A 24,461-nucleotide genomic window follows, 5' to 3' on the forward strand; every position below is an offset into this window, starting at 1 on the left:
CTTAAAACCACTTTTATACAATACTTTCAGTACTTAGAACAAAAAAATACTGAATGTTACTAGGTAGGTAAAATTAATCAATTAAAGTTACATTGATTATGTATCGTATTTTATTACATTTAATTCATTTAATATACATTTTATGTTATACACAGGGAACTACCTTATTGTGAATCGATATCTGTCCGTATCTATTGATAGTTGAATGCCTATCTGTGAATAACATAGGTATATCAATATCTGATAGGTACCAGATTTACTCGGGTAGGTAACTTTATATGTACATTATCAATTCAGTGCGCATTCGGGAGACTACACAGTGCACGGTTTCGGGAGTGTTGTATATTGTGGTTTAGTGGAACATGTACATATTTCTTAATTGATTTCTATCAGCAAATAAGTTGTTCTGTATGTGAGTATTTTTAAAATATTATATCTACTTACTTAATTTACAATGCGAGTAGGTTCTTGCTTGTAAGAATAAATTGAATAAATTATTATCTTGTTTCCTAATTATGTAGGTATAGATAATCGATTTATTTTTTCGGTTTCATCAATAGGAAATACCTATATTATCAATACTCGATACATATACCTATGTGGAGGATTCCGGAGTGGAAAATAAATAACATAGGATGTTAATACTTCACCTATATTATTTTCAATTTTTCATACTTTGACAATCTATCAACTAGCTTTTGCCCGTGGCTTCGCCCGCGTAAATTTCCCACGGGAACATTTAATTTCCGGGATGAGAGACCATTATGTCCTCCATATTTCAAACTATATGTTTTTATAGTACTAAATTTCAAAACATTATAATGGCAGTCACAGTATAAGTTTCATACAAACTTGCAACGCTTATTTCACGCCCTTGGGCAAAGAATTTCCAAAATTCCTATCCATAATCTACCTTCCTGCGAAGTTTAATCTTCATGGATTTGAAATTCACTCAGCGCATTTAGCGCCATCTTTAAAAGAATACAGGTTTTTTGCAAATTCCACGGGAATAGTTTTTTATAGTAGCCTCAAATCTGCCTTGTCTTGATAACCGGTTACAAAAGATATTTGCAGAAATTTTGGAACGTCAGTTGGCAGCAATTAACCAATTAGATGATAAACTTGGCCGGCGTGAAGGATGAAAGCTCTTTCTGAAATTTAATTGGCTCCAAAAAAACGTCGTTTGGAACGCGCTATTGTAGGCCCTTACCTATTATCCAGGAAGTGTTTTGATTGGGGATGTTCTCCATATAACAACTGTTCCAGTAGCAGTCCAACTTTGCCTGATGAACAACACATTCCTTTGGGCTCTCCGTGCCATTTCGAAGCATGACATTGCGGGCATATATTGTTTATAGAGTCAAGTTGAGAAAATTCAATATATTTTATTGATATAGATTGAGAGGCACCATCCAAACATCTTGGATGGGATGAAAGGGATGGAACGCTGAGAAGCTAATCGCTCATCACGATCTGGTCGACTTTCTGTCAACCTTCTTAAGCATGCGCAGAAACGGAAGAAAGATTAGATCGTTTTCGGGAAGGCATAGTTAGGAAAATGCATTGTTTTATTCGAATAGAAAATCCAAACGGTCATATGTGCGTACGTATTTCGAGTTAGACTTACTTTGAATTTGATTTTTAATTTTCCAACTGAGTCCGGCTGCATCTAGTTCCAGCCGGTTAAACCTTGATCTAGTTGCACTTCGGTGTTACTTTGAGTTTGATTTTTAATTTTCGAAATTAATACTGAATACTTATAAAATAAATCATTACAAACTTGTTTTTGAAACTTCAACCTAAAGATGAACGTAAATCTAACATTGTATGTGTCTCACTTCAAAAATAACAAAAGTTTCATACAAACTTCCACTCCCTATTTCTCCCATTTCGGGATAAAAAGTATATTCTAAACCAGGCCACTACTAAGGTATCTATCTACCTCTGTGCCGAATTTCATGCAGATCCATTCAGTATATTTTGTGTGATGCAAGTACAAACATACAGACTGACAAAAAATCTAAAAAAAATTGTTTTGGCTTCTATTGACCTCTCCTATTTATTTCTCGTAAATATCTCCTATGTACAGACATAGTCCAGTTACAGTTTTATTATAAGTATGATGATGTTACTCCTAAACCCCGAAGTACGGTTTCCTAGGTGTAGATGTTCGGCTACAGCTAGATGTAGCCTGCTGTGTAGTATTAGGCTTGCACCTAGGTGTAACCAACTGAGCCCGGCTGCATCTAGCTCCAGCCGGTTAAACCTTGATCTAGTTGCACTTCGGTGTTTAGCCGTAACATTATATAAAATACAGTCGCTGGCGTCTGTATGAACGTAGTCCATAGTGGGTCGGTCAGAACTCTCGAATAACCATTGTACTGGATGCAAGTAGAGTATAAGCTCTATACTACAGTACCTAAGCTACATATACCTAGGTAGATATCCACCACTGCCACTACCACGCCTGCTTTTTTGTACTATTAGAAAAAGTATTGCTGTTTAGTTGGCGTATAGGAAAAGAAGGGAGAATTACTTATACTTTTTCGAGTTTTAAATGATTCATCTATGTAAACGGAAGTACTTAGGTATTATTATAATCTAAGTACGAGTAGGTACACGTGAACTTATACAAGTGGATATGGCTAGATAAGCTTTCTAGCTAGTTTCCCGCAACGTGCCCCATCCCATTTCGTAGCGGACGTGACCCACTCCCGCTTCCTGTAACGCGTGCCGAACATTTCATGGACCTCTCTTCCAAAATAATAAAGTTTCGCATAAATTTCCACCCCTACATCATTCCCCTAGAGATGTACTTAATTTACTTAATTTCAAAATCGAATTAATGCATTATTATTTTTTACCAACTACAAATTTAAATCAAAATATTCATGTGTGTGTTCAAAAATGACGAAGTTTCATACAAACTAGCAACTTACGGATGAAGTTTCGAAATATCCTTTCTTAGCGGACGTCTCCTAGTCACAAACTACCTTCCTGCCAAATATCATCTTCATGGGCTCAGTAGTTTCACTAGTATGTATGCGACTACCTGCCACTAGACGGCGGTAAGTAGTCGTAAAAGACATGTCAGATGCCTTTAGGCGACTTGAATAAAATCTAACACCAGTGTTACCAGTAACACAACTCGATATGATGATGGCTTACGTACTTATCTTTATAAGTATAGTCGTATTGCCACATGGCTGAGGGACGTGGTTAAATATTACGTGAAATGATATGATGACACACAACTTTCTTGGAACTATTACCTGAGTGGTAACAAACAATCAGTGCCCAGGTTTCCTCATGAAACATCATGAAACAAAACATCATGTTGGAACAGATTCCTCTATCGGGAGCAGGTAATAATGTAAGTATAGTAGTATACATAAACCACCAGGTTTATGAATTCTACTACCTATACTTACATTTGTTAGATTTTGAACGTGAGACCTTTCGATCCACAACCGCATGAAAATCCGTTTTTGAGGTTTTTAGACGCGGCAGAGGACTTAATATTTAAGGATAAATATTTTCGTCCTGTTATTGTTGATCGCCCTCAGGCTGAGAACGACAACTTGTTAAAACTACAAAATAGACAATTTCCGAAAATTGCAATTTCCGGAAATGATCTACATATGTAGGTATGCCCTGCATAGATATTTGATATACGATTTTCGGTAGGAAACAAGTAGGATGGTTGACGTCGGTCGGCTATGGTATAGGGCTGTTTCTGGCTAGAGGCAGGAAATGAAAAATGATCAAGCTGTATGAAAGTAGAAAAAGTTCTCCGGGTCCCGGGATTGGACATTGGCATTCTGTTCCATCATCCAAGCAATTTTTGCGGGAGGAAGAAAACTGAAGAACGCGGTTGCTAAATAAAAGTTGCTAAATACTTATTTAATCGCGCGATCGACTAGGTCTAGCTAGGAATCTGAGAACATGTAGTTTTTAGGTATCCATGCAAGCTTGATGACGCGTGCGTTTCGCGTTTGCTTTAGCGAAGGGGTAAGCATCAGTACCTAATTGTAGAAGTAAAAGTACTTCATTCAAACAACTCGTTTTAGTCATGCGAGGCCAGTGAGTGGTCTGTTTACTGGTCCGGGTGCATTAGTACTCAAAGAGGGCGGAAAGCTATCCACTTATTGTTAATTTTATGACTATTTCATATACTACGTAGGTATTATAGATTATTCACACGTTTTGAGTAGTATACGTACTTAGATTGGCGCATAGATAAGTAATTTCTATCACTTATTTAGGTACCTAAGTAGATTTAGTAAGGCACTTAATGTCCTGACTAATACTCGAAAGTCATACCTCTTAGAAACGAGTCTGGCCTTTCAAATTTGTTGAGTCTGTTCTTCTACGTAACTAAAAAAGTTCTTCTTTTAAATTAGCACCCTACTTTAAAAGAACAACCAAAATTATAATTAGACATTACTTAAACTAGTTGTTCCTCGCGAAACAATAAATTTGATGATTTTACAAAATTGTGAATATTTATATAAAAAGGCTTAACCGATTTTGTTGCCCCACGAACTTAAAAATTCCATTGGCAGATCCTACATACCTTTTAAATGTTATCAAAATCAAATATATATATATATATATATATATATATATATATATATATATATATATATATATATATATAGTTAGTTATTTTCAACATAATTGATCTATTTCAACGTATATAACGACGAAGTCTAAATATTTATGCAGTTATACTTATATCTGTTATCACAGCTCAAACATTTTAATCAAATAGACATCACAATATGAAGCCACGCGCGGAAGCCAGCGCCTGGGTGAAGTTTCGTCTGTTGATGTGGAAGAACTTCCTACAGCAATGGCGGCACCCGCTGCAGACGGTAACGGAGCTGCTGCTGCCGGTCGCCACCATGTCGCTGATCCTGCTGCTGCGGTGGCAGATCGAGCCGCATGCGGTCGACGTCCGGTTGTACCGGCCTGTCACTGCCGACAGCCTCAACGATACCAGGACGCTTCAAGTATTGTGAGTTTTTTAATAGTTATTCTTGTTTAAACTATCGTAAGCGTGGCAATGCCGCCGCAGTGTAACATGAACCTTTTTGGCCAGATACTGTACCTGGGTACCCAATAAATATTTTTCGTGACAGTAGGTATAAGTAGCTATGATTTGAAATTTATTAAAAACAAAAAAATTCGTGACAGTAGGTAGGTATAAGTAGCTATGATTTGAAATTTATTAACAACAGAAAAATGTAATGCTATCTATAGTTACAGAAATAATCCATACAGGGGTTTCGTACACCTACATTTTTATACAGTTACTTAAGTGTATTTTATTTTTATTGAGTTACTTAGGTACCTACCTACCTCATAACTAAAACTATAATGTTTTAAAGTTTGGCCGAGGATTTTCTAACATCAATTAGCTAACGAAGTCCTAAGCTTAGGTATAAGAATCGATTTATCAAACCATCAAAAATATATTTGGTTATAGTGGGTAATCAGCCACGGCAATACTCTCAGCTCTCAGCGCGATATAAATTGGCCTAATATAAACTAGCCTGACAAAGACTGGCCTGGTATAGATTGGCCTAACATAGACTGGCCAAACAGATGACATTGATTGGTCCGAAATCGATTGGCCGAGATCCCACCAGACTTCCAAATGCCAAATTCAACAGTAGTGTTACAATTACTAAGGTCCTTTGTGAGAGTACAAGCTTATAACAGCAGTGATGATCTCCGCTATATTTCGCTATATTTTCTCTTTTAATAAATGGTTATGAAATAGCATTAATTAATTTTTCTGAGTTGGTAATTTTTCATAAGACTGTAAACGATTGCGAGAAAATAAAATTGTATGCCGTTTTCGTAGCCGTTTCCTTTTTGCAAGGGCAAACACGATGAATTGGCACAAAATAACAATGAAAAGAATTAGTGAATAAATTAAACGATTAAACTTCAAATAGATAACAAAAGATTAAAAAGAAGGTAGATAAGAGAACCTACGTAAACGAATTTATTAGAGACATTAAAAATACTACTTACAGGTAAGTAGGTACCTAGGTATGTATTTGCGTTTGTCTGATTATTTATCAGATGAGATAGGATTATTTATAGGTAGGTATAGGTACTTAAGTATAGGTGACCGTGTGTATATTTAGGTAAAAATTAACTAAGAGAAACTGAAAATTAAAATAGTATAGAACTACGAAACGAATGAACAGAGCTCCAATTTGGTGAAATATTTAGATATCTTTCGGTAGACTAAATAAACTTTCTATATGAGTATGAATACATTACATTTTGTATTTATATACCTACGTAGCAGATATAAACATATTATAAACTAACGAGATCAATTTGTTACTTACTTAATGTACCTGTATCTTAAATTATAGTTATGTTATAATGTTTCAGGGGAGGAATGGATTTTAAAAATCTATCCATTGCGTATTCTCCACAAAGCGAAGTTCTAGAGGAGGTGATACGAAACGCAGTTGCAAAATTTGTTGTTAAGAACGTCCGAGATGTTATACAGGGTTTAAAAGAACATTTTGAGAATATTGATTGGCCTAATATAAACTGGCCTGACGTAGACTGGTCTGATATAGATTGGCCTAACATAAACTGGCCTGACATAGACTGGCCTGATATAGATTGGCCTAACATAGACTGGCCAAACATAGATGAAATTGATTGGTCCGAAATCGATTGGCCCGAGATCCCACCAGACTTCGATATGCCAAATTCAACAGTAGTGTTACAATTACTAAGGTCCCTTGTGAGAGTACAAGCTTATAACAGCAGTGATGATCTCCGCTATATTTATTCAGATGAGCAGAATATACGCAGAGTCATAGCAGCAGTACAATTCGACGACGAGCTTCTTGGTTTGTTAATATATCTTTTGAGTTAAAATGATAACAAACATTATTTAATATTACATTTATAAACATTGGTTGTCATTACAGGTGTCACAGTATTGCCCAAAAATATATCCTACGCACTAAGGTTTCCGGAGAGGCCGCGTTTAAATTCATTCTATCTCTCCGGTTCAAGGTTTTGGAGAACTGATACAGTGTTTCCAGTTTTTGAGACACCAGGACCCAGGTCTCCAAATTCTCCGATAGGCGGTAGCGATCCAGGTATGAGCAAATAAATTTAATAAAAAAAATGTACTTAAATTAGGTACCAAATAGGAAATAAAGTGTAGGTAGCATTCTAATTTTTGTCCTCTGCCTTATCATATGAATTGCTTAGTTGTGATGAGTTGCAAATTAGGTCATTATTTTTATCTAAGTATTTATTACCTACATACAGGTTACTTCATCGAAATGTTTATTCAGCTGCAACACGTGATATCAAGGGAGTTGATATCTAAAATTAGTGGCAGAGATCTGAGCGACTTCAAGGTGGATTTCCAAAGGTTCCCGCACCCTGCCTACAACGACGACAGGGCCATTGAAGTGTTGCAGGCGCTGTTCCCCATGTTCATTATGATAACATTCAGTTACACAGCGATCAATATAACCAGAGCTGTCACCGTCGAAAAAGAATTACAACTTAAAGTTCGTAATATTTTTTTCTAAAGATGCTTATGTAATTATGTTTTTTTTATTTAAACTCTTAATAAAATAGTTAGTCCATTTCAGGAAACCTTAAAAATTATGGGCTTACCTACCTGGATACACTGGATGGCGTGGTTTTGGAAGCAATTTATTTTTCTCTTAATTACATCTGCTCTTCTAATTGTTATAGTGAAGGTAAATATAAAAGGCTAGGCTAGTTATAGAAATGTACTTAAATAAATTCATTTTGTAGAGTTGCTAATTTGTATCTAGATACTGATTATTTATTAGATCAAATATAGTGTTATATTAGAAAACGATGACAACGATGACAATTCTACAATTCTTATAAAAAGAAAACTCATAATAGTTGATGCTGACTGAAAGCCGACTTCCATCGCCGGTCACTTTTATATATTTCGCGGCCGCCCGTCGCCCGCGGAACCAGTTAATTTGCGGAAGGTACATATAGATACACTTATAAACTATTTATATGCAAAATTTCAAGAAGATTGGTTGAGTAGAAAAACGTGAAGAGGTAACAAACTTACAAAATAATATATTAGTAAGATATAGGATTTTTTAATTCATACCAATATAAATACGAAAGTCAGTCTGTAAACCGCTGGATCGATTTTGATAAAATTTAGTATGCATGTAGTTCAAGACATAGGCTACTTTTTTATCAAAAATCAATCCCCAAATGACTATAATTAAGTTTGTATGAAAATCGTGTCTGTTCCGCTTTCCCAGAGAAATTCAAGCAGGCGAACCCGCGGACAAATACTACATTTTCATAAATGAAGACTTTTTGGATATTTGATGATATATCGACATATTGTCGTCTAGTGACAGTATTGAACATATAACTCCACCATGGGTTAACGAAAGTACCTACACACGCATGTGCATGACTAAACTATTGTTGGAAAAATATTTTTATTTAATGACACACCGCTATAGGCGGGTTTCCTATAAAGCACTGTTACTCGGAAGAAAATACGATTTTCAATTCGGGGGATTAACATGTCACCCTCGTTGAAATCCGGTACTTTCTTGCCTCGGTGAACAATGTACTATTAAGTATTGTATATTGTAGGTACCCATTACATAAGTACTTATTTGTTTTTGTGTGCATTTTCCGATGTTGTATCGTATAGCTTTTACCTACCTTTTTGTATACTTTTAGATAAATTGGTTTGAAAGTGAAGAAGGACTCACGGACTACGCCGTATTTACAAACACGCATTGGACCATCCTCATTGTTTATATGGCTCTTTATTGTGCTTGTACAATTTTCTTCTGTTTTATGGTTAGCGGAATCTTTTCAAAAGGTAAAAAAGTTATAAGTCTATCTAACTAATATTTATATAATCGCTTGATCAACCTGGATGTGTACGTTTACGAATACATACCTAAATACGTGTATAAAACAAACAAAAATACATATATATTATCACGCCTGTTTCCCATGGGGGTAAGCAGAAACTAGTCTCGGAAGTGGAAAGCAAGTGGAATATCCCTAGGGATATTCTGCTCTGCTTGCCGCGATCCTGACGAAGTGGCCAAAATAACAAAATAAATGTTCAATTCTGTGCAAATTACATTCCTTCGTATCATTCAGGAAGCACCGCTGCACTGTTTACCGGAGTGATTTGGTTCCTGACATACATCCCGGCGATGCTGCTAAACCTGGACATCACCATGTCGCTGCCCGCACAAATCATCACGTGCCTCAGCATCAACACCGCCATGTCGTATGGCTTCAATCTGTTGCTGGGTCGCGAGAGTATTGGAGGTACCTAACTAATAATATCTAATCATACCTACTTATTCAAAAACATTCTGTATCCTAAATGGATTTACTATTTTGACTATTATATTTACTAGGGTTTCAATATTTGAATGAAAATGTAGAAAAATCGCTTTTTCCGAAACATATTATGGGATCAACCTAGATAGATGTTTCGCCCCAATCGCGATCTAAGAACTGAGTACCTATATCCTTCAAGTCATTAAATAGTTTTTACAAGCTGTTATTTAACTTGCAATTTAACAGCCATCGGATAATAGTTATCATGGCAGTTACAAAGCCATTATGACTGGTGTATTGCCAGATACATTTTGGAAATTCCATCCATCTGGAATGTACTTAATGGGAAGGGGTGAAATAAGGATTGCAAGTTTAGATAGTGATTTTATTTAGATTGTATCACAAACACGGCACACCCAAGATAAATGCAAGGTTAATTAATAAAAAGTATTAGCATAACGTTCAATACATGCGTCAAGACGACGGCGTTCAATATTATAGACTTTACTAATCTGATAGATACAAGCATGCCATGAGAAAGTAATATAGTTGTAATTAGCAATTAAATTCAACTAAGTTTTAATAGACTTTGGCACAGACGATATTCATATATGAATAAAAAATACGGCACTGCGTCGTATGCAATCTGACTAGCGATAACATTGTTGTACCTACTTATTTATATTATTTAACGTTTCTTGCCGTTGCTTGTTGGAATGGGATTGAAAGGAAAACAGAATTGAAAACAGTGCTAATGACAGACGGAGGGGAGTTATATTAACGTGTCTGTTTATATGTACCTATGTCTGTCCGTGACATCATTTCAGGCATGTCATGGGGCGACTTCATGACGTCCCCCGCTGCGGATGACAGCCGGCTGTTGTTCGGCTACGTCGTCATCATGCTGGTGGTCGACTGCTTCCTCTACATGGTGATAGCCTTGTACCTAGAGCAAGTCTTGCCCGGGCCCTACGGCACTCCAAAACCTTGGTATTTCTTCGTACAAAAAAAATTCTGGTTCTACAGTAAGACGTCTCCAGGTAAATTTGTAAACATTATGTGCTACCATTACTATTTCTGTGTTTACCATTTACTAAAATTATTTTTCATTATGTTTTCTACTGTTATATATATTGATTAATATTATGAAAAGAAAATATTTCCATTTTTATTTGTAACTGAAACCGATTTTGATAAAACTTGGCTCAGTGATAGACTAGATTTTCAGGTTTATATTTTAATTAATTATATCGGACGAGTCGTGGGCGGTACACTATACTCCCTAAGTTGCAAGTTAGAAAAATTTCATAAATACAATCGAGTACATACATATATTGTTTAAATGTTTACCTTTGTACAACAACACATTTGTATTAAACATTTGTTAAAATTAAATTTTTATATTAATTTAATTTAAAAGTTTGTGATATTATACAGGTGAATACATATCTGATGATCCCGAAAATGAAGCAATAACTATGGAAAAAGATCCCTCGGAACTTAACATTGGAGTTACAATGAAAGTAAGTAGCTCGATAATTGCGTTATTATAATTGCTTTATATTTTTTCATTTGAGACTGAATTTAACAAAAGTGTTCCATATTTTCAGAATTTGACAAAAAATTACGGGAATAATATTGCGGTAAATAATTTGTCGTTAAACATTTACGAAGACCAGATCACAGTTCTACTGGGTCACAATGGTGCCGGGAAATCAACTACTATATCGATGTTGACAGGTCAGTATTAATTTTACTAATTAAAATGGTGTATTCCACCTGGTTAAGTGGTCAGCAACGTATCATTACCAAAGAGTTGGGCGTAGGTATGCACATCTCATGACGAGTCACGAGAGCCACCGAAATGGTATGCGACATCTATAAATAATCTTATCAGCTCTCATGGTCAACTCAATGGGAGGATGAATCATTGTGTTGTGTCATTGTGTTGCACACACCCATAAATATTTAATATTAAGTATTTCTTATTTTATCAGGTAATCTTGAAATAACTTGCGGTTCGATACAGTTAGCTGGCTACGACATGACTCATCAGACGAGTGAAGCTCGCAGTCATCTCGGACTATGTCCTCAACACAATGTTCTGTTTAATGAGCTGACTGTCCGCGAGCATTTAGAATTTTTTGCGAGGCTGAAAGGATGCACAGGCGAAGAGCTACATCATGAAATATATTCTCTTATTGAGAAGCTGGAACTTGAAGAAAAGGTGATAAGATAGAATCTGTATTACCTATCTAGTATTACAAAATATTGTAAAATGAATGTACCTATGAAATATGAATGTTTTAGCGCGAATACAAAGCCGAAGGGTTGTCTGGAGGCCAAAAGCGTCGTCTCTGTGTTGGTATCGCATTGAGTGGAGGCGCGCGCGTGGTGTTGCTGGACGAGCCCACGTCCGGCATGGACCCCTCATCCAGGCGAGCGCTCTGGGACTTGCTGCAGAAAGAGAAGCGTGGTAGGTGTGGCACATTGCGCAATTTTACATAATGATCATAGACATGTGTACCTACTACCTTACTAATTAACTTTTGCATGGTATAAGGTCGATCAATGATCCTGACGACACACTTCATGGACGAGGCAGACATCCTGGGCGACCGAGTGGCTATAATGGCGCACGGTCGGCTGCAGTGCGTGGGCTCGCCTTACTTCCTTAAACAGCACTACGGAGTCGGCTACACGCTGGTGATAGTCAAAGATGAGCACTTTAACGAGGATGTGTGCACTAAGATCCTTAGCAAATATATTCCAGATATTGCTGTTAAAGAAGACAGAGGTAACTATGTTGTTTTATACTCTTCAAAGTTTTTAATTAGTCACATTCTTCTTGGTGTGACAAATTTGTGACGATCATGACGATCTTTATCACTTCCCATTATCAGTATGTCATATAATAATAATTGGAATTAATTAAGTAATTCAACTGGATAGTGCCTAAATGCAGATATTTAGCAAACGATTTTAACCTGTAGATATAGGTAAATATTCCATCTAATGTATAAAGTAGTTATACCAAATTATATACAAATAGTTCAACATTTATCTTTTAGGGACCGAGCTGACTTATAGCTTGACCACTGATTTCTCGCATAAATTTGAAGATATGCTTATTGATCTGGAGAAAAATATTGAAGTTATCGGATTCAAGAACTATGGGCTTGATCCTACTACTTTGGAAGATGTTTTCATGTCGTAAGTATTTGTTGAACATGTTTCATAGTGTACCTACTTAGTTAATTATGTTTTGTAAGTTATATAATAATGTTTTTTTATTTCAGTGTTGGTTCAGATGTGGTTGAAGGAGAAACAGAATCAGACGACACTGAGACTACTACTGACATATCGTATTCTGTGATGCGCCAAGATTTCGATTCTTCATCTATTGAAAAATGTAAGCTTGTTATATTTCTAAGTGAAACTCACATTTCAGATTAACCAATTTAGCCATTGCAAATCTATACTTTATTGTAAGCGTTCTGCGTTTGTGTGTTGGTATGATTGAGGCAGGTAATCTCCTAAACGGTAGGTGATCGATCGGTTCGGTAGAACCGATGTCCTAAATTCTTTCACCATTAGAAAGGTACATTATCAAAGATTGTTATAGGCTATATTTATCTCAAAACTCGAAAGGCAATATCTAGTCAATGATATAGTTATTGTTTGAATTCTAGTGGATGGTGGCAGTGATAGAGTGACAGGAATCCGCCTGCTTTGGCAACATGTCCGCGCTATTTGGATCAAACTGTGGCTGGTAAAAATCCGATCGTGGGGTCTTATTGTCTTACAGGTATACGTTTCGATATTATTTTCGTATCCATATTAATTTTATTCTTTTAGTTATTTATTCTTTCTTACATACAAACAAGTACCTAGAGAAAAAACATCTTATGTAAATAGTGGCCGTTTAAAGAGAGAGTTATCAATTCTATTATGAAACGAAGGGCGCTGCCTACTGTTCGGTAACTAAGTATTCACGTAACTGACGTGTAAATTTACAATTTCTTGGTGTATAGTAAATGTGTGTAGTAATTTTTTTATAATGATTATAATTTTATCGTATTCAGGTATCGGTGCCACTGCTTCAGATCAATGCTACCCTCGGTGTTATGGAATATATCGTGTCTCTGGTGCCTATGATACAGTCACGAGCGTTGACATTGGCTGAAGGGTAATATACAAATTCAGACATTAATTTTAATTTAGCATTTAGCATTTGTCAGACTAATAAATACTCACTTCCCTTTTTAGTTAAATAATTTAACATTGTTAATTATGGGTCACGGATTTTGTAGTCGCATAAATGAACTAACATACGTAATGGCAAAGCATACATTAGATACTAAAACTCTGAAGTAAATAATATTGATCATTTTATTTATAAAGCTAATTATCACTTTATTATTAATTTTATTTATTTAAGAGTTATTCAGTATAATTTGGTACATAGATGACGCTAAGGCTTCCTTAATAACACTAAACTAACTTTGTTTTTATTGGATATTTTTCTCTTGGCCAAGATATTTGATTGAATAAATAAATCCTGAAAACTAAATTGATGTTTAAAATGCAGATACGCGAGCACAGAAAGTTTCCTGAGTTTCAACGGAACAGACACGACCTCTCTTGGAGCCTTGGCGAAGGCTGCATACGAATACATGATAAGCAACTCCGGTATCGATACTATGCAAGTGACTGTAGTAGATAACCAACCTATTGAACAATATTATTTGGATCGTGTAAGTAGACTTGTGAATGTACGTGAATGTTATAAGGGGTTTGGGTACAGTTGACTTAATTTTTATATACGAAAATTATATAATAAACGAAAAAGGGGATTAAACTACTTATTAAATGAGTATTATGTTATATGTATACTGGGTGACTTATAATAAATACATTGGCAATATTTTGTACATGCTCCATAATTCTGAACAACTTTTAGTATAGGGGTAACTCCGAAATTGCGAAAAAAATCAGATCTATAAAAAATTAAATACCTAACTTCTGGAAAATATATGGATGAGCTGATTTTCTTTTTGCGATTTCAAGGTTGTTTCCATACGAAAAGTTGTTCAGTATCAAGGACTGAGCATGTAGATAAAATAATGCCAATGTATAAGAAATCACCCTGTATTTCTAAGTTGTTAGATTGTTTGTCATGATTTTAACAAACCACGAATATCGCAGGCTTAAACGTGCAAACTGCGAATCCTACGAGCTCCCATAAAGCGCTGTTTTAGTAGTAGGTACTTTACAGTTAGTATAATGTTCATGTTGTAGGCAAATGACTCTATAGCCATGGGTGCGATGCGTCACAGTGTGCTCACCGGCGCGACCTTCAGCGACAACTCGGTGACGGCCTGGTTCAGCAACTTCGCATACCACGACTTCCCGACATCGATGGCCGCAGTACACAACGCGCTCCTGAAGGCCTACGATGCGGCTGCTGAAATCAATGTCTATAATCATCCGCTGACGGCTACTTACAGAGATCAGGTAAATTGTTGACTTTTATGAAAAATTAAGCAGGAAGATTGATCTTACTTAAAAAAATTTACTCCGCAGAAATTAAAACGTTGAAATAGTTTCTAGCCTAGTTTAGTTTTGGCTGGGCAGAATCCGAAATGAGGATTTACGATCCATATATTATGTGGACGTCTTCAAATTGTCTGGAAACAAGTTGGTGTGGTCGGTCATATAATGAGTGTAAGAAAGTTGTCGTAAAGAAAACTTTGTCATTCTCAGACAACAATCGAGGAAAAGAAAGATACCTACGTGAAAATATTTTTTGCGAACTTTGATAGAATGTCACGGCGTCAAAAAATAGAAAAGGCGACCTATCTGGTCTAATAATTTGTCGTTAAACATTTACGAAGACCAGATCACAGTTCTACTGGGTCACAATGGTGCCGGGAAATCAACTACTATATCGATGTTGACAGGTCAGTATTAATTTTACTAATTAAAATGGTGTATTCCACCTGGTTAAGTGGTCAGCAACGTATCATTACCAAAGAGTTGGGCGTAGGTATGCACATCTCATGACGAGTCACGAGAGCCACCGAAATGGTATGCGACATCTATAAATAATCGCTATAGGTTTGAAGAGCATGTAGAAGTTCTTAGTTTTTACCTCAAGTCTATCTATTTATTTCTTCCAGAGTGACATGGAAATGATGGCGTCTTTTATGTCGCTCCAACTGTCTTCATCAATCGGGAATAGTCTGGGTGTAGCCAGCGCTGTATACGTCATGTTCTATATCAAGGTATTGACTATTTCTATTATTCTTTCTTGAGATTACAGACAAAAAATACTTTTTATTAAGATAAGGTACTTATATAAAAACTTTTTTAATTTGTAAGTTTGGATATATTCTGATATCCAAGTACCTAATGTTTGGAAGTCTTTCTTCACCTTTGAACAGGAAAATACTTATAGTAATACATTTTACTGTGTACAAACTAAATACGTACTAACTCAAAATTTTTATTAACAGGAGCGTGCATCTCGTGCCAAACTTCTCCAAAAATCTGCAGGTATAAAACCTATCGTGATGTGGGGCGCCGCAGCTCTGTTCGACTGGCTGTGGCTGATGATTATTTCCATCACCATCGCCATCTCGTGCGTTGCCTTCGGCGTTATTGGAATGTCAACTTTTGCGGAATTAGGTAAGTTGCAAGCAATATTCAATCAAAATATTCAAATAGTAATTCAGAACTTCAGAATCCCAATGTGATAAACATGAAAAGAGAAATAGTTTTTTGGGTTGTGTTGAAAATATTATTTCAAATATTTTCTTCTACCCTGATTAACCCTCGTTATATATATAATCTGCAGGTCGTATGTATCTCTGCATCATGGTATACGGCGCGGCGATGTTGCCGCTCCACTACATAGCTTCTTATCTATTCGATGGACCGGCTCTCGGATTCGTTGTTTTATACTTCGTTAATGTGATTTTCGGTAAGTGTTGAATTTACTCACATGTTACTTTTATTGGAAAACTTTTTTGCGTTTAAAGAAATCTAAATTGTTATGTTAACTATATGATAATTCGAAATGTGTTTCAGGAATGATGGGCGCACAGATCGTAGAGGCGTTGGCTTCCCCAGCGCTGACCACGCAGGCCGTGGCCGAGATTTTGGACTACATTTTGCAGTTCTTTCCCCTTTACAGCCTTGTATCGGCGCTAAGGTGCTTATTTTTTAAAATTGTTATTTGATTAGTACCACCATAAGACTTTTAGTGCTAATTTCCTCAATAAAGTTATATGAAATAAAATAAAAATTGAAGAATAACAAGATTGTACCTATCAGAACAGAAGTGAAACTGATTCTTTATTTACGGTAAGCCTTTATAATTAGAATCTGCTGTTAATACTTCGACAAACAATGTATTGTTTTAGGTCTTTGAATCAGATAGGGCTGATAGAGCATTCGTGTCTGATGGCGTGTGACTACTTGCCGTCCACTGTGAACGTCAACGAGTGCACCATGCAGAACATGTGTCATAGCAACTTCACCGCATGCTGTGGTTAGTATCTGAAGAAATAACTCGAATTTTATTTTCTTTATTAATAACTTTTTCTTTTGGAAAAATGTGAATTTCATGAAAATTAATCCAGTCCATCTTTTTTGTCCATTTGTTAGAATATATGAGGAGTTGGTACAGTGTCTAACTCTTTCCTTTTTGATTTTCGCTTCTCTTTCACTCGAAATTCCTATTCATTCAATGTACCATGTACCTGTTTCCGAAGATAAGTCGATCGATATCAATTTATACTAAATACTTAAGTCTTATTTATGCCATTTTCATATATGTCAACAATGTATTCCGTTTCAGTTCGAGAGAACGCGTATTTTGATTGGGAAGAGCCAGGGGTACTCCGCTACTTAGTGTCTATGGTCATTTCATTCGTTGTGTTCTGGTGCATCCTTATGATCGCAGAATACAGATTGCTGCAAAAGGTCAGAGTATTACCTACTAGTTATCATAAATGTAAATTTTACTGTATGTACTCAAACAACTATGATTTATTTATCCATTGAAATGGGATGCTGTTTTATAGCGTTCTTAGTTACCAAAATAAATAATAGCACTAATATCTGTTCCATTCAGATTCACGACATTTCTGTTATTGATTCGTCAATAAATAGTGTATCTTAAACTGAATTACAGATGTAAATATATAAGTCTGTGGTAGATACAGTATCCTGTCTTTATCCCTTACGGAGTAGACAGAGTTAAGAGAGGTGGGCTTATTTGGTGAAATTTATTTCTCTATATATGAACCACTATAAGAATCTTTTAAAGTTTGTAGCTAATTTCCTTCTTTTACTTTTACTATCTACTAGGGAAGAGTAGCAGCTGGCACATTCTATGTTTTTCTTTCGCTCTCAGAGCAAGTACGGAATGAAAAAAATTTAATTGTTTATAGCTATTCACCCGCACAAAGAGTCCCCCTGCCATGGACGAGAGCACCCTCGACAGGGACGTGCTGGAGGAGGCTCGCAGCGTGCGCCGCGCTGATGACAACAGCCATAACTTGGTGGCCAGGGACATCTCCAAGTACTACGGGAAACACCTCGCCGTCAACCAGGTCTCCTTCAGTAAGTAACAAGTTTTTACAAGACTTATTTTGACCATTTTTATTCTTATCTGAGATTTGTTTGAATAATAAGTATAGTTTTCTTAGAAGTCGATTACGATTTATCCATTACTGAACGGGTCCATGTCTGTCTTTATTTATAACAGGGTAGACAGAGTCAAGAGTTGCGAAATTCGCTAGGTCTTATAAATATATTACATAGTTTATGATATCTGAATTGTCCTTAATATCTTGTTTGTTGATCCTTTTCGCTTATAGCTTAATTTAGCGGTACATCATTGTGACATAAAATGTTATGATTACTGCTTATGATTTTAGCTGTAGGAGATTCTGAGTGCTTCGGACTACTTGGTGTGAATGGCGCGGGCAAGACGACTACTTTCAAAATGCTGATGGGAGACGAATCCATATCTAGTGGAGATGCATTTGTCAGCGGTTATTCTGTAAAGAAAAACATTACAGAAGTTCATAAGAATATAGGTGAGCAGTCTTCTTTTTATAAAATCTCCTTACACTTTATTTGTTTTTTTTTTAAGCTGATACGGCGACGTTTTGCGTAGACCTGAAAATTACGTAGGGGACATAATATCTATGCCGTTCCTGTTTGACACTAGTAGAAGGGGCAAACCCAAGAAGTGCTGGCTTGATGTCGCGACGGATGTCAATGGTCATGGTATGTGTACAATGGTCTGACGTGTGAAGTGGAGACGAAAAGGTAGAAGAGTAAACCGTAGGCTCTGACTCCCAGTGAGTGAGGGAGGAACCTGGAAAACATTCAGAGAAAGAGAGAGAAAGAAAAAGAAAGAAAAAGAGATGAAGCCCGTACAGCATTTATAGGATTTTTACACCAGTAAGATACTGATCAAATGATCAGTAAGTATTGCCCAAACACTTGTACTTGAGCTGACTTGAGACATCGAAGTGGCTCGATTCTGGCAAGAATATATTTAGCACCCAATACCCAATCGCCACGCAAATAAGAAGAATGAAGTATTTATAAATCTGTAGATTTATAAATACTTCTATACAGGTATACACTCTACTTATATACAGGTATACACCTGTATACCTGTATATAATGTATACCTGTATATAAATACCTGTGGTGGGGCAGGTTACTGCCCACAGTTCGACGCGGTGTTCTCGGAGCTGACGGGCCGCGAGACGCTGCGGGTGTTCGCGTTGCTGCGCGGCCTGCGCGAGGATGCCGTGCCATCCACCACAGCCGCGCTCGCCGCCGCGCTCGGCTTCACCAAGCATCTCGACAAAAGGGTTCGTAATGCAATCATTTATTTATTTATCAGCTGCACCCTGAGGCTTCGCTCCCGTGGGAATTTCGGGATAAAAAGTATCCTATATGTCATTCCAGGTTATATTCTACCTGTGTACCAAATTTCATAACAATCAGTTAAGTAGATTTTGCATGAAATGGTAACAAACATGGTTACATCCACACATTCGTCATCGCAAACTTTCGCATTTATAATATTAGTAGAATTAGAACTTCATTGTTCCAAGTAAAAACCTCAACGCTAAAAACATTCTCTCCCAGTCTCCCAGTCCTAATAGTTAGAAGAGTAATTATCATCATCTGCAGCCCTCCGTGACAAACTGCTGGGTATAGGCCTCCGTCCGTCTACAATATAAGCGAGCACGCCAGTAAATAAGCAAGGGGACGACTACACTATTTATTTACTTGCGAGCGGCTCTGTTTGCAAGATGTCTACAAAATAAATTGTTTAAATTACAATGAAATCTGCATCACAATCCGTTGTGTAGTTTACAAGAAGAAAGCTTAGAAACAGACAGACACGAAGGGCGTCTTTGTATTATACTATTTAGTAATTTAACAGTTTACTCGTAAATATACAGAGATTCAAAAAACTGACAGACAAATACGAAAGTGCTGTTTATTTCAACTGAAATTTCTTCCAGCAAACCCATGAGGAGCCATTAGGTAAGGCTAATGATCGACTCTGACACTATTTCAGAGCAATTCTAGCTTTTCACTATTTCAGAGTAATTCTTTTACCAGCACAAAATTAATCATTTCAAATTCATTTACGTAATAGGTATATCGGTATATATAATAGGTCTATTTATATTATGTACATGTAACATATCGAACAGATAGCGTTAAAAATTGTGTTTCACAAATATTGAGGTATCTAGTAGTTTTTAGTTTAACAATCAGATTAAAATATGATATTTTAGCAGACATTCGACATTTCATGGAGTTTTGACATTTGGAAAATTCCACAGCTTGAAAAATATTCAATGTTAACAGGTTCATCAATACTCTGGCGGTAACAAGCGTAAGCTGAGTACAGCAGTGGCGCTGTTGGGCCGCACAAAGCTGGTGTTCGTTGACGAGCCCACCACCGGCGTCGACCCCGCCGCCAAGCGTCAGGTACCGCGTCGTCCCACTGACATCCAGTGTTGCCAACTGCTAGCAGCAGTTGCTGGTCATTTTCCAAAAAGTTGCTATATTGCTCGTTTTTTTACCTCAAGAAGATGCTAGATGTAGCTAAATGTTAAAATAAGTGGATATGTACTTACAAAAAAGGCAATCTCTGCTATAAAATACATAATACATCCTTTTCAAATATAGGTACATATATGAAAAAGATACTTGTATTACTAAGTAGTTAGAGCGTTGAAATAAATACCCAAGTACTTAAAAAAATACGTGACGACGACACGTTCGACACGAAAACGACTCGTGATTATGAAAGAGGAAGATTTCGATTGTTGGGGTATCTACCTATACCTATGTATGTACGAGTCTATCAACAGTTGATGCTAATGAAATATAGTCAATTCTTCAAGTTGCTTAGGGTGTCTCAATAACTACCTAATAGAAGTTAGTTATTAGTATTCTTAAGTCCTCTGGGTTATCGATAATTGGCATACTTGAATAGTTGCTAGTAAATGTACATGTTTCATAAAATAGTAGCTGTCTATCAGCAAATAATAGCTATATCTAGCTTAAAAGTTGCTAAGTTGGCAACACCATCTGTCATGGCCGAAATCCCCCGACAATGATCGGTACATCTCCCCTCTCCTGCAGGTGTGGCGAGCGATCCAAGGAGCGCAGCGCGCGGGGCGCGGCGTGGTGCTGACGTCACACAGCATGGAGGAGTGCGAGGCGCTGTGCACCAGGCTCACCATCATGGTCAACGGGCAGTTTCGGTGCATCGGCTCGCCGCAGCATCTGAAGAACAAGTTCTCTGAAGGTATGTTGACAGCAATGGAAAAACTTTCAAGTTACTTATGAATACATACTTTTAAACTAACCGTAACTTCAATGCAATAGACACGTTTGAGATTATTTTATACTAGCTTTTGCCCGCGGCTTCGCCCGCGTGAATTTCATAGCAAAATCTGAGTATCAGTAGTTATACTTAGTAGTTTTTATCACGTACTGTTTCCCGCTGCGTGTCTCGTACCGCAAACTTATCCAATCCCGCTTCCTGCTATGTAATGTAGATATCCCGTACCGTTTCCTACATATTGTGCCATCATGTTTTTCGCAATGTGTGTGTGTCCCGCTTTCTGCAACGCGTGCCGTCCCATTTTCCATGAAATTTTACGTCCCGGTTTTTTATTAAACACAAACGTAAATTAAACACTTTTTGTATTTACTTACTGGTATTTACTATTTTCAAATTTTCAGCTTTTTATCTTCGAAATTGTATTAAGTCCCATACAATCTTTAAACCCCTTTTGAAGGTTGAGGGTTAATTTTCAGAAAATCTGAAACACGTATTCATTAATTTGTTGTAAACAAGCAAAACCAAAAATTTTCAAGTCACTGACTTCAACGGTGTAGAACTTTCATATTAACAGTTTTTCACCCCTTTATTTTATTTTATTTTAATTTTTCTTTATTTTATTTTATTTTAATTTTCCTACTGAACCCTCCTCATTGTCCGGTATGAAATGTCTATAAAATGTCACCACGGGATTTAGAGGTATTTTTTATTCATTATTAGGTTTTCAATCATCCTACGGGAACCTGACCATTTATCGGGATGAAATGTATCACATAACATACCAAATTTCAAGCAAATCGGTTCAGTAGATTTCGAGTGATGCGCGTTCAGACAGACAGACAGACATAAATTTCCAAAACTATATTTTCGTCATCTATGTCAGTAACTAAGTATATTCCATGAAGAATTTAAAAAAATCCAATGTACAGATTTAACCATTCTTAAATTTTATTATATGTATTGAAAATTTGACCTTCTTCAATTGTATGTATATTGATGAATATTATTTAAATTAGCAATTTTTTATACAATTTTAGGTTTCACATTGACTATCAAAATTAAAACGAACGATGAGTCAACAGCCGAAGAAACATATAGATCGACTGACGTTCTTAAACGTTACGTAAACGATAACTTTCACAACCCAAGATTAATGTAAGTACTCATTTTGTTTTGCATTGTTAATATTTTACAACATCAAACAATAGATGTTATATGTGTCTGTTTTGCATGTTATCCAGGGAGGAATACCAAGGTCTGCTGACGTACTACCTGCCGGACCGCAGCATCGCGTGGTCGCGGCTGTTCGGGATCATGGAGCGCGCCAAGCGCGATCAGGCCGTCGAGGACTACAGCATCTCGCAAACCACGCTCGAACAAATATTCCTGCAGTTTACTAAGTACCAAAAAGACTCGAGTGGAGTACAATTGACTACGCAAATATGACCTAAACATTACATAGATAATTAATTATACCTACTCAAAAGTAATTTAATAATAAGTCATGTGTGCGATGTATAACTGTGATATTCTATTTTGTAACCTTATAATTAATAAAATAAAATTCTTAACAAGTTAAAAATATTGTGAACTTTGTAAGGCTAAAATAGTTTCAGTGTGTCTATTGACATAGCCTCAATGGAGGCGGCCAGAGGAAGCCATTATCATCTCCGGTCAGTCTCCATCAGTTACGGCCAGTGGTCAGCTTCACGTCGTCCATCACAGTGGATTCCTATATGTGCCTCTGTTCCTCTTACCATCCCTTGGATATCATTCTGTCACCGCTTTACTGCTTTTCGCCCTTGATCTCGCAACATATATATCCTGTTCACAACACAAAAAAGTACTTAGATGTCGCTTGTGGTTTTCTTCACCGGAATACAAATGGTGGTCAATGTAAATATACCAGATTGATAAACAAAATTAAAAATTCAAGTGGCGGTTAGTCGAGTAATAACTCGGACTACTTGAATTTGTATATCAATCTGTAGGTATGTTTGTTGAACCTTTCGATCACGGGCTACCTTTAGACTATGACCTATTGCCATTCATTATCATAATATATAGCGCCATATTTTAGTCGCGACACTTTATAATTTATCGCAATTATCATCAATATTAGTAGGCGATTACGCACACCCATCCATCTGCAGTCCACCTCATTGAGGGCCGGCGCGGCTGCGGCCACTGCCGCGTATTTGAAGCGACTTATGGTGACTTGGAGTCGAGCTACATTTTTGTGCCCTTTGCTGTTGAGACGATGGGCCCATGGGGTCCTGAGGCAAAATCCTTTTTGTCTGAGATTTCAGCGCGTCTCCGTGAGGTAACGGACGATCCAAGGGAAGGCAGTTACTTTGCACAGAGGATTGCCATTGCGGTTCAGAGGGGTAATGCTGCCAGCCTTCTTGGAACCCTTCCAAGCGGCGACGAGCTGGAATTTCTTTATTATCTATAATTATAAATTTTGTAAAAATATATATAATTTTTAATGTTTTATAAAAATAATAAAGTGGATTACGCACAACATTATATATTGTGGCAATGCATTAGCGCCTTTCACCCATAAATACCTAATTTGATTTTGTCTTTCTCAAACTTGGCATTAGCCAAATCATTACTTGGTTAAAAGCTGTTCAGCCGTGATGGAATCATTATGGATGATTAAAATTAAAAAGTGTGAATAGGGAATGTTACGCTAAGCTCATACAGATGCCATGTAGTGCCCGCACCAGCATCCATAAAAAACCATCCAGTGCACAGATTAATGTTATTTACAGCAAGATGTATCCCCGAAATGACAATCCAAATGATTTTGTATACGTAATACTTAGATAAGTAAATAAATTGACATAATACAAATATACTTAGTAAATAAATTTCATGATTCTTGGTCCCGTAGACCAAAAATCATGAAATTTGCCAAAAAGTTGGGGCATATCGTACTGATATAGGAAAAAATTGTTAATTTATACTTACATCACAGAAAAAAAGTTATAGTAATTAGTTTCGTACAAAATAGGTGCATACGCCCGCTTTTCACCATTCGTAGGAATGGTGAAAAGCGGCTTTACGGGACGACTAAGGGACTAATAGGCAACCATAGCATTCCCAAAGAGGGTTGACGTTAGGCAGGCAACATTTTTTACTGTAATTTTTTCGCACTTGACCGGATTTT

General features: G+C 36.7%; 1 protein-coding gene across 3 annotated transcripts; it reads left to right on the plus strand.

Moving 5' to 3' along the window:
* Nucleotides 1-257: 257 nt before the first annotated feature.
* Nucleotides 258-23,815, plus strand: LOC128673499 (ATP-binding cassette sub-family A member 2-like). Of its 3 annotated transcripts, none has more exons than XM_053751376.2 (33): nucleotides 258-412; nucleotides 4,775-5,020; nucleotides 6,418-6,890; nucleotides 6,972-7,145; nucleotides 7,321-7,568; nucleotides 7,653-7,763; nucleotides 8,758-8,902; nucleotides 9,193-9,366; nucleotides 10,209-10,421; nucleotides 10,819-10,904; nucleotides 10,992-11,121; nucleotides 11,379-11,608; nucleotides 11,692-11,857; nucleotides 11,945-12,178; nucleotides 12,453-12,594; nucleotides 12,681-12,793; nucleotides 13,074-13,189; nucleotides 13,467-13,570; nucleotides 13,973-14,138; nucleotides 14,683-14,898; nucleotides 15,564-15,668; nucleotides 15,900-16,071; nucleotides 16,241-16,366; nucleotides 16,474-16,597; nucleotides 16,809-16,936; nucleotides 17,246-17,370; nucleotides 17,841-18,012; nucleotides 18,330-18,491; nucleotides 19,126-19,283; nucleotides 20,299-20,421; nucleotides 21,082-21,247; nucleotides 22,324-22,441; nucleotides 22,528-23,815. In XM_053751376.2, exons 2-33 carry the CDS (start codon nucleotides 4,785-4,787, stop codon nucleotides 22,730-22,732), a joined length of 5,361 nt encoding a protein of 1,786 aa, XP_053607351.1. In that variant the 5' UTR covers nucleotides 258-412; nucleotides 4,775-4,784; the 3' UTR covers nucleotides 22,733-23,815. The 3 variants fall into 3 exon arrangements, with proteins under 3 accessions (XP_053607351.1, XP_053607352.1, XP_053607354.1); XM_053751377.2 differs by having other exon boundaries at nucleotides 281-412; nucleotides 4,753-5,020; XM_053751379.2 differs by having other exon boundaries at nucleotides 283-412; nucleotides 4,854-5,020.
* Nucleotides 23,816-24,461: the final 646 nt, after the last annotated feature.

Source organism: Plodia interpunctella, chromosome 11 (assembly GCF_027563975.2).
Source record: "Plodia interpunctella isolate USDA-ARS_2022_Savannah chromosome 11, ilPloInte3.2, whole genome shotgun sequence".
NCBI lineage: Eukaryota > Metazoa > Arthropoda > Insecta > Lepidoptera > Pyralidae > Plodia > Plodia interpunctella.

Bases quoted from the DNA above. Each gene is read 5' to 3' on its own strand.
- LOC128673499 (XM_053751376.2), top strand. From the start codon at position 4,785: ATGAAGCCACGCGCGGAAGCCAGCGCCTGGGTGAAGTTTCGTCTGTTG. The intron at 13,190-13,466 runs GTATACGTTTCG...TATCGTATTCAG, and splicing joins GGGGTCTTATTGTCTTACAG to GTATCGGTGCCACTGCTTCA. The intron at 13,571-13,972 runs GTAATATACAAA...TTTAAAATGCAG, and splicing joins GCGTTGACATTGGCTGAAGG to ATACGCGAGCACAGAAAGTT.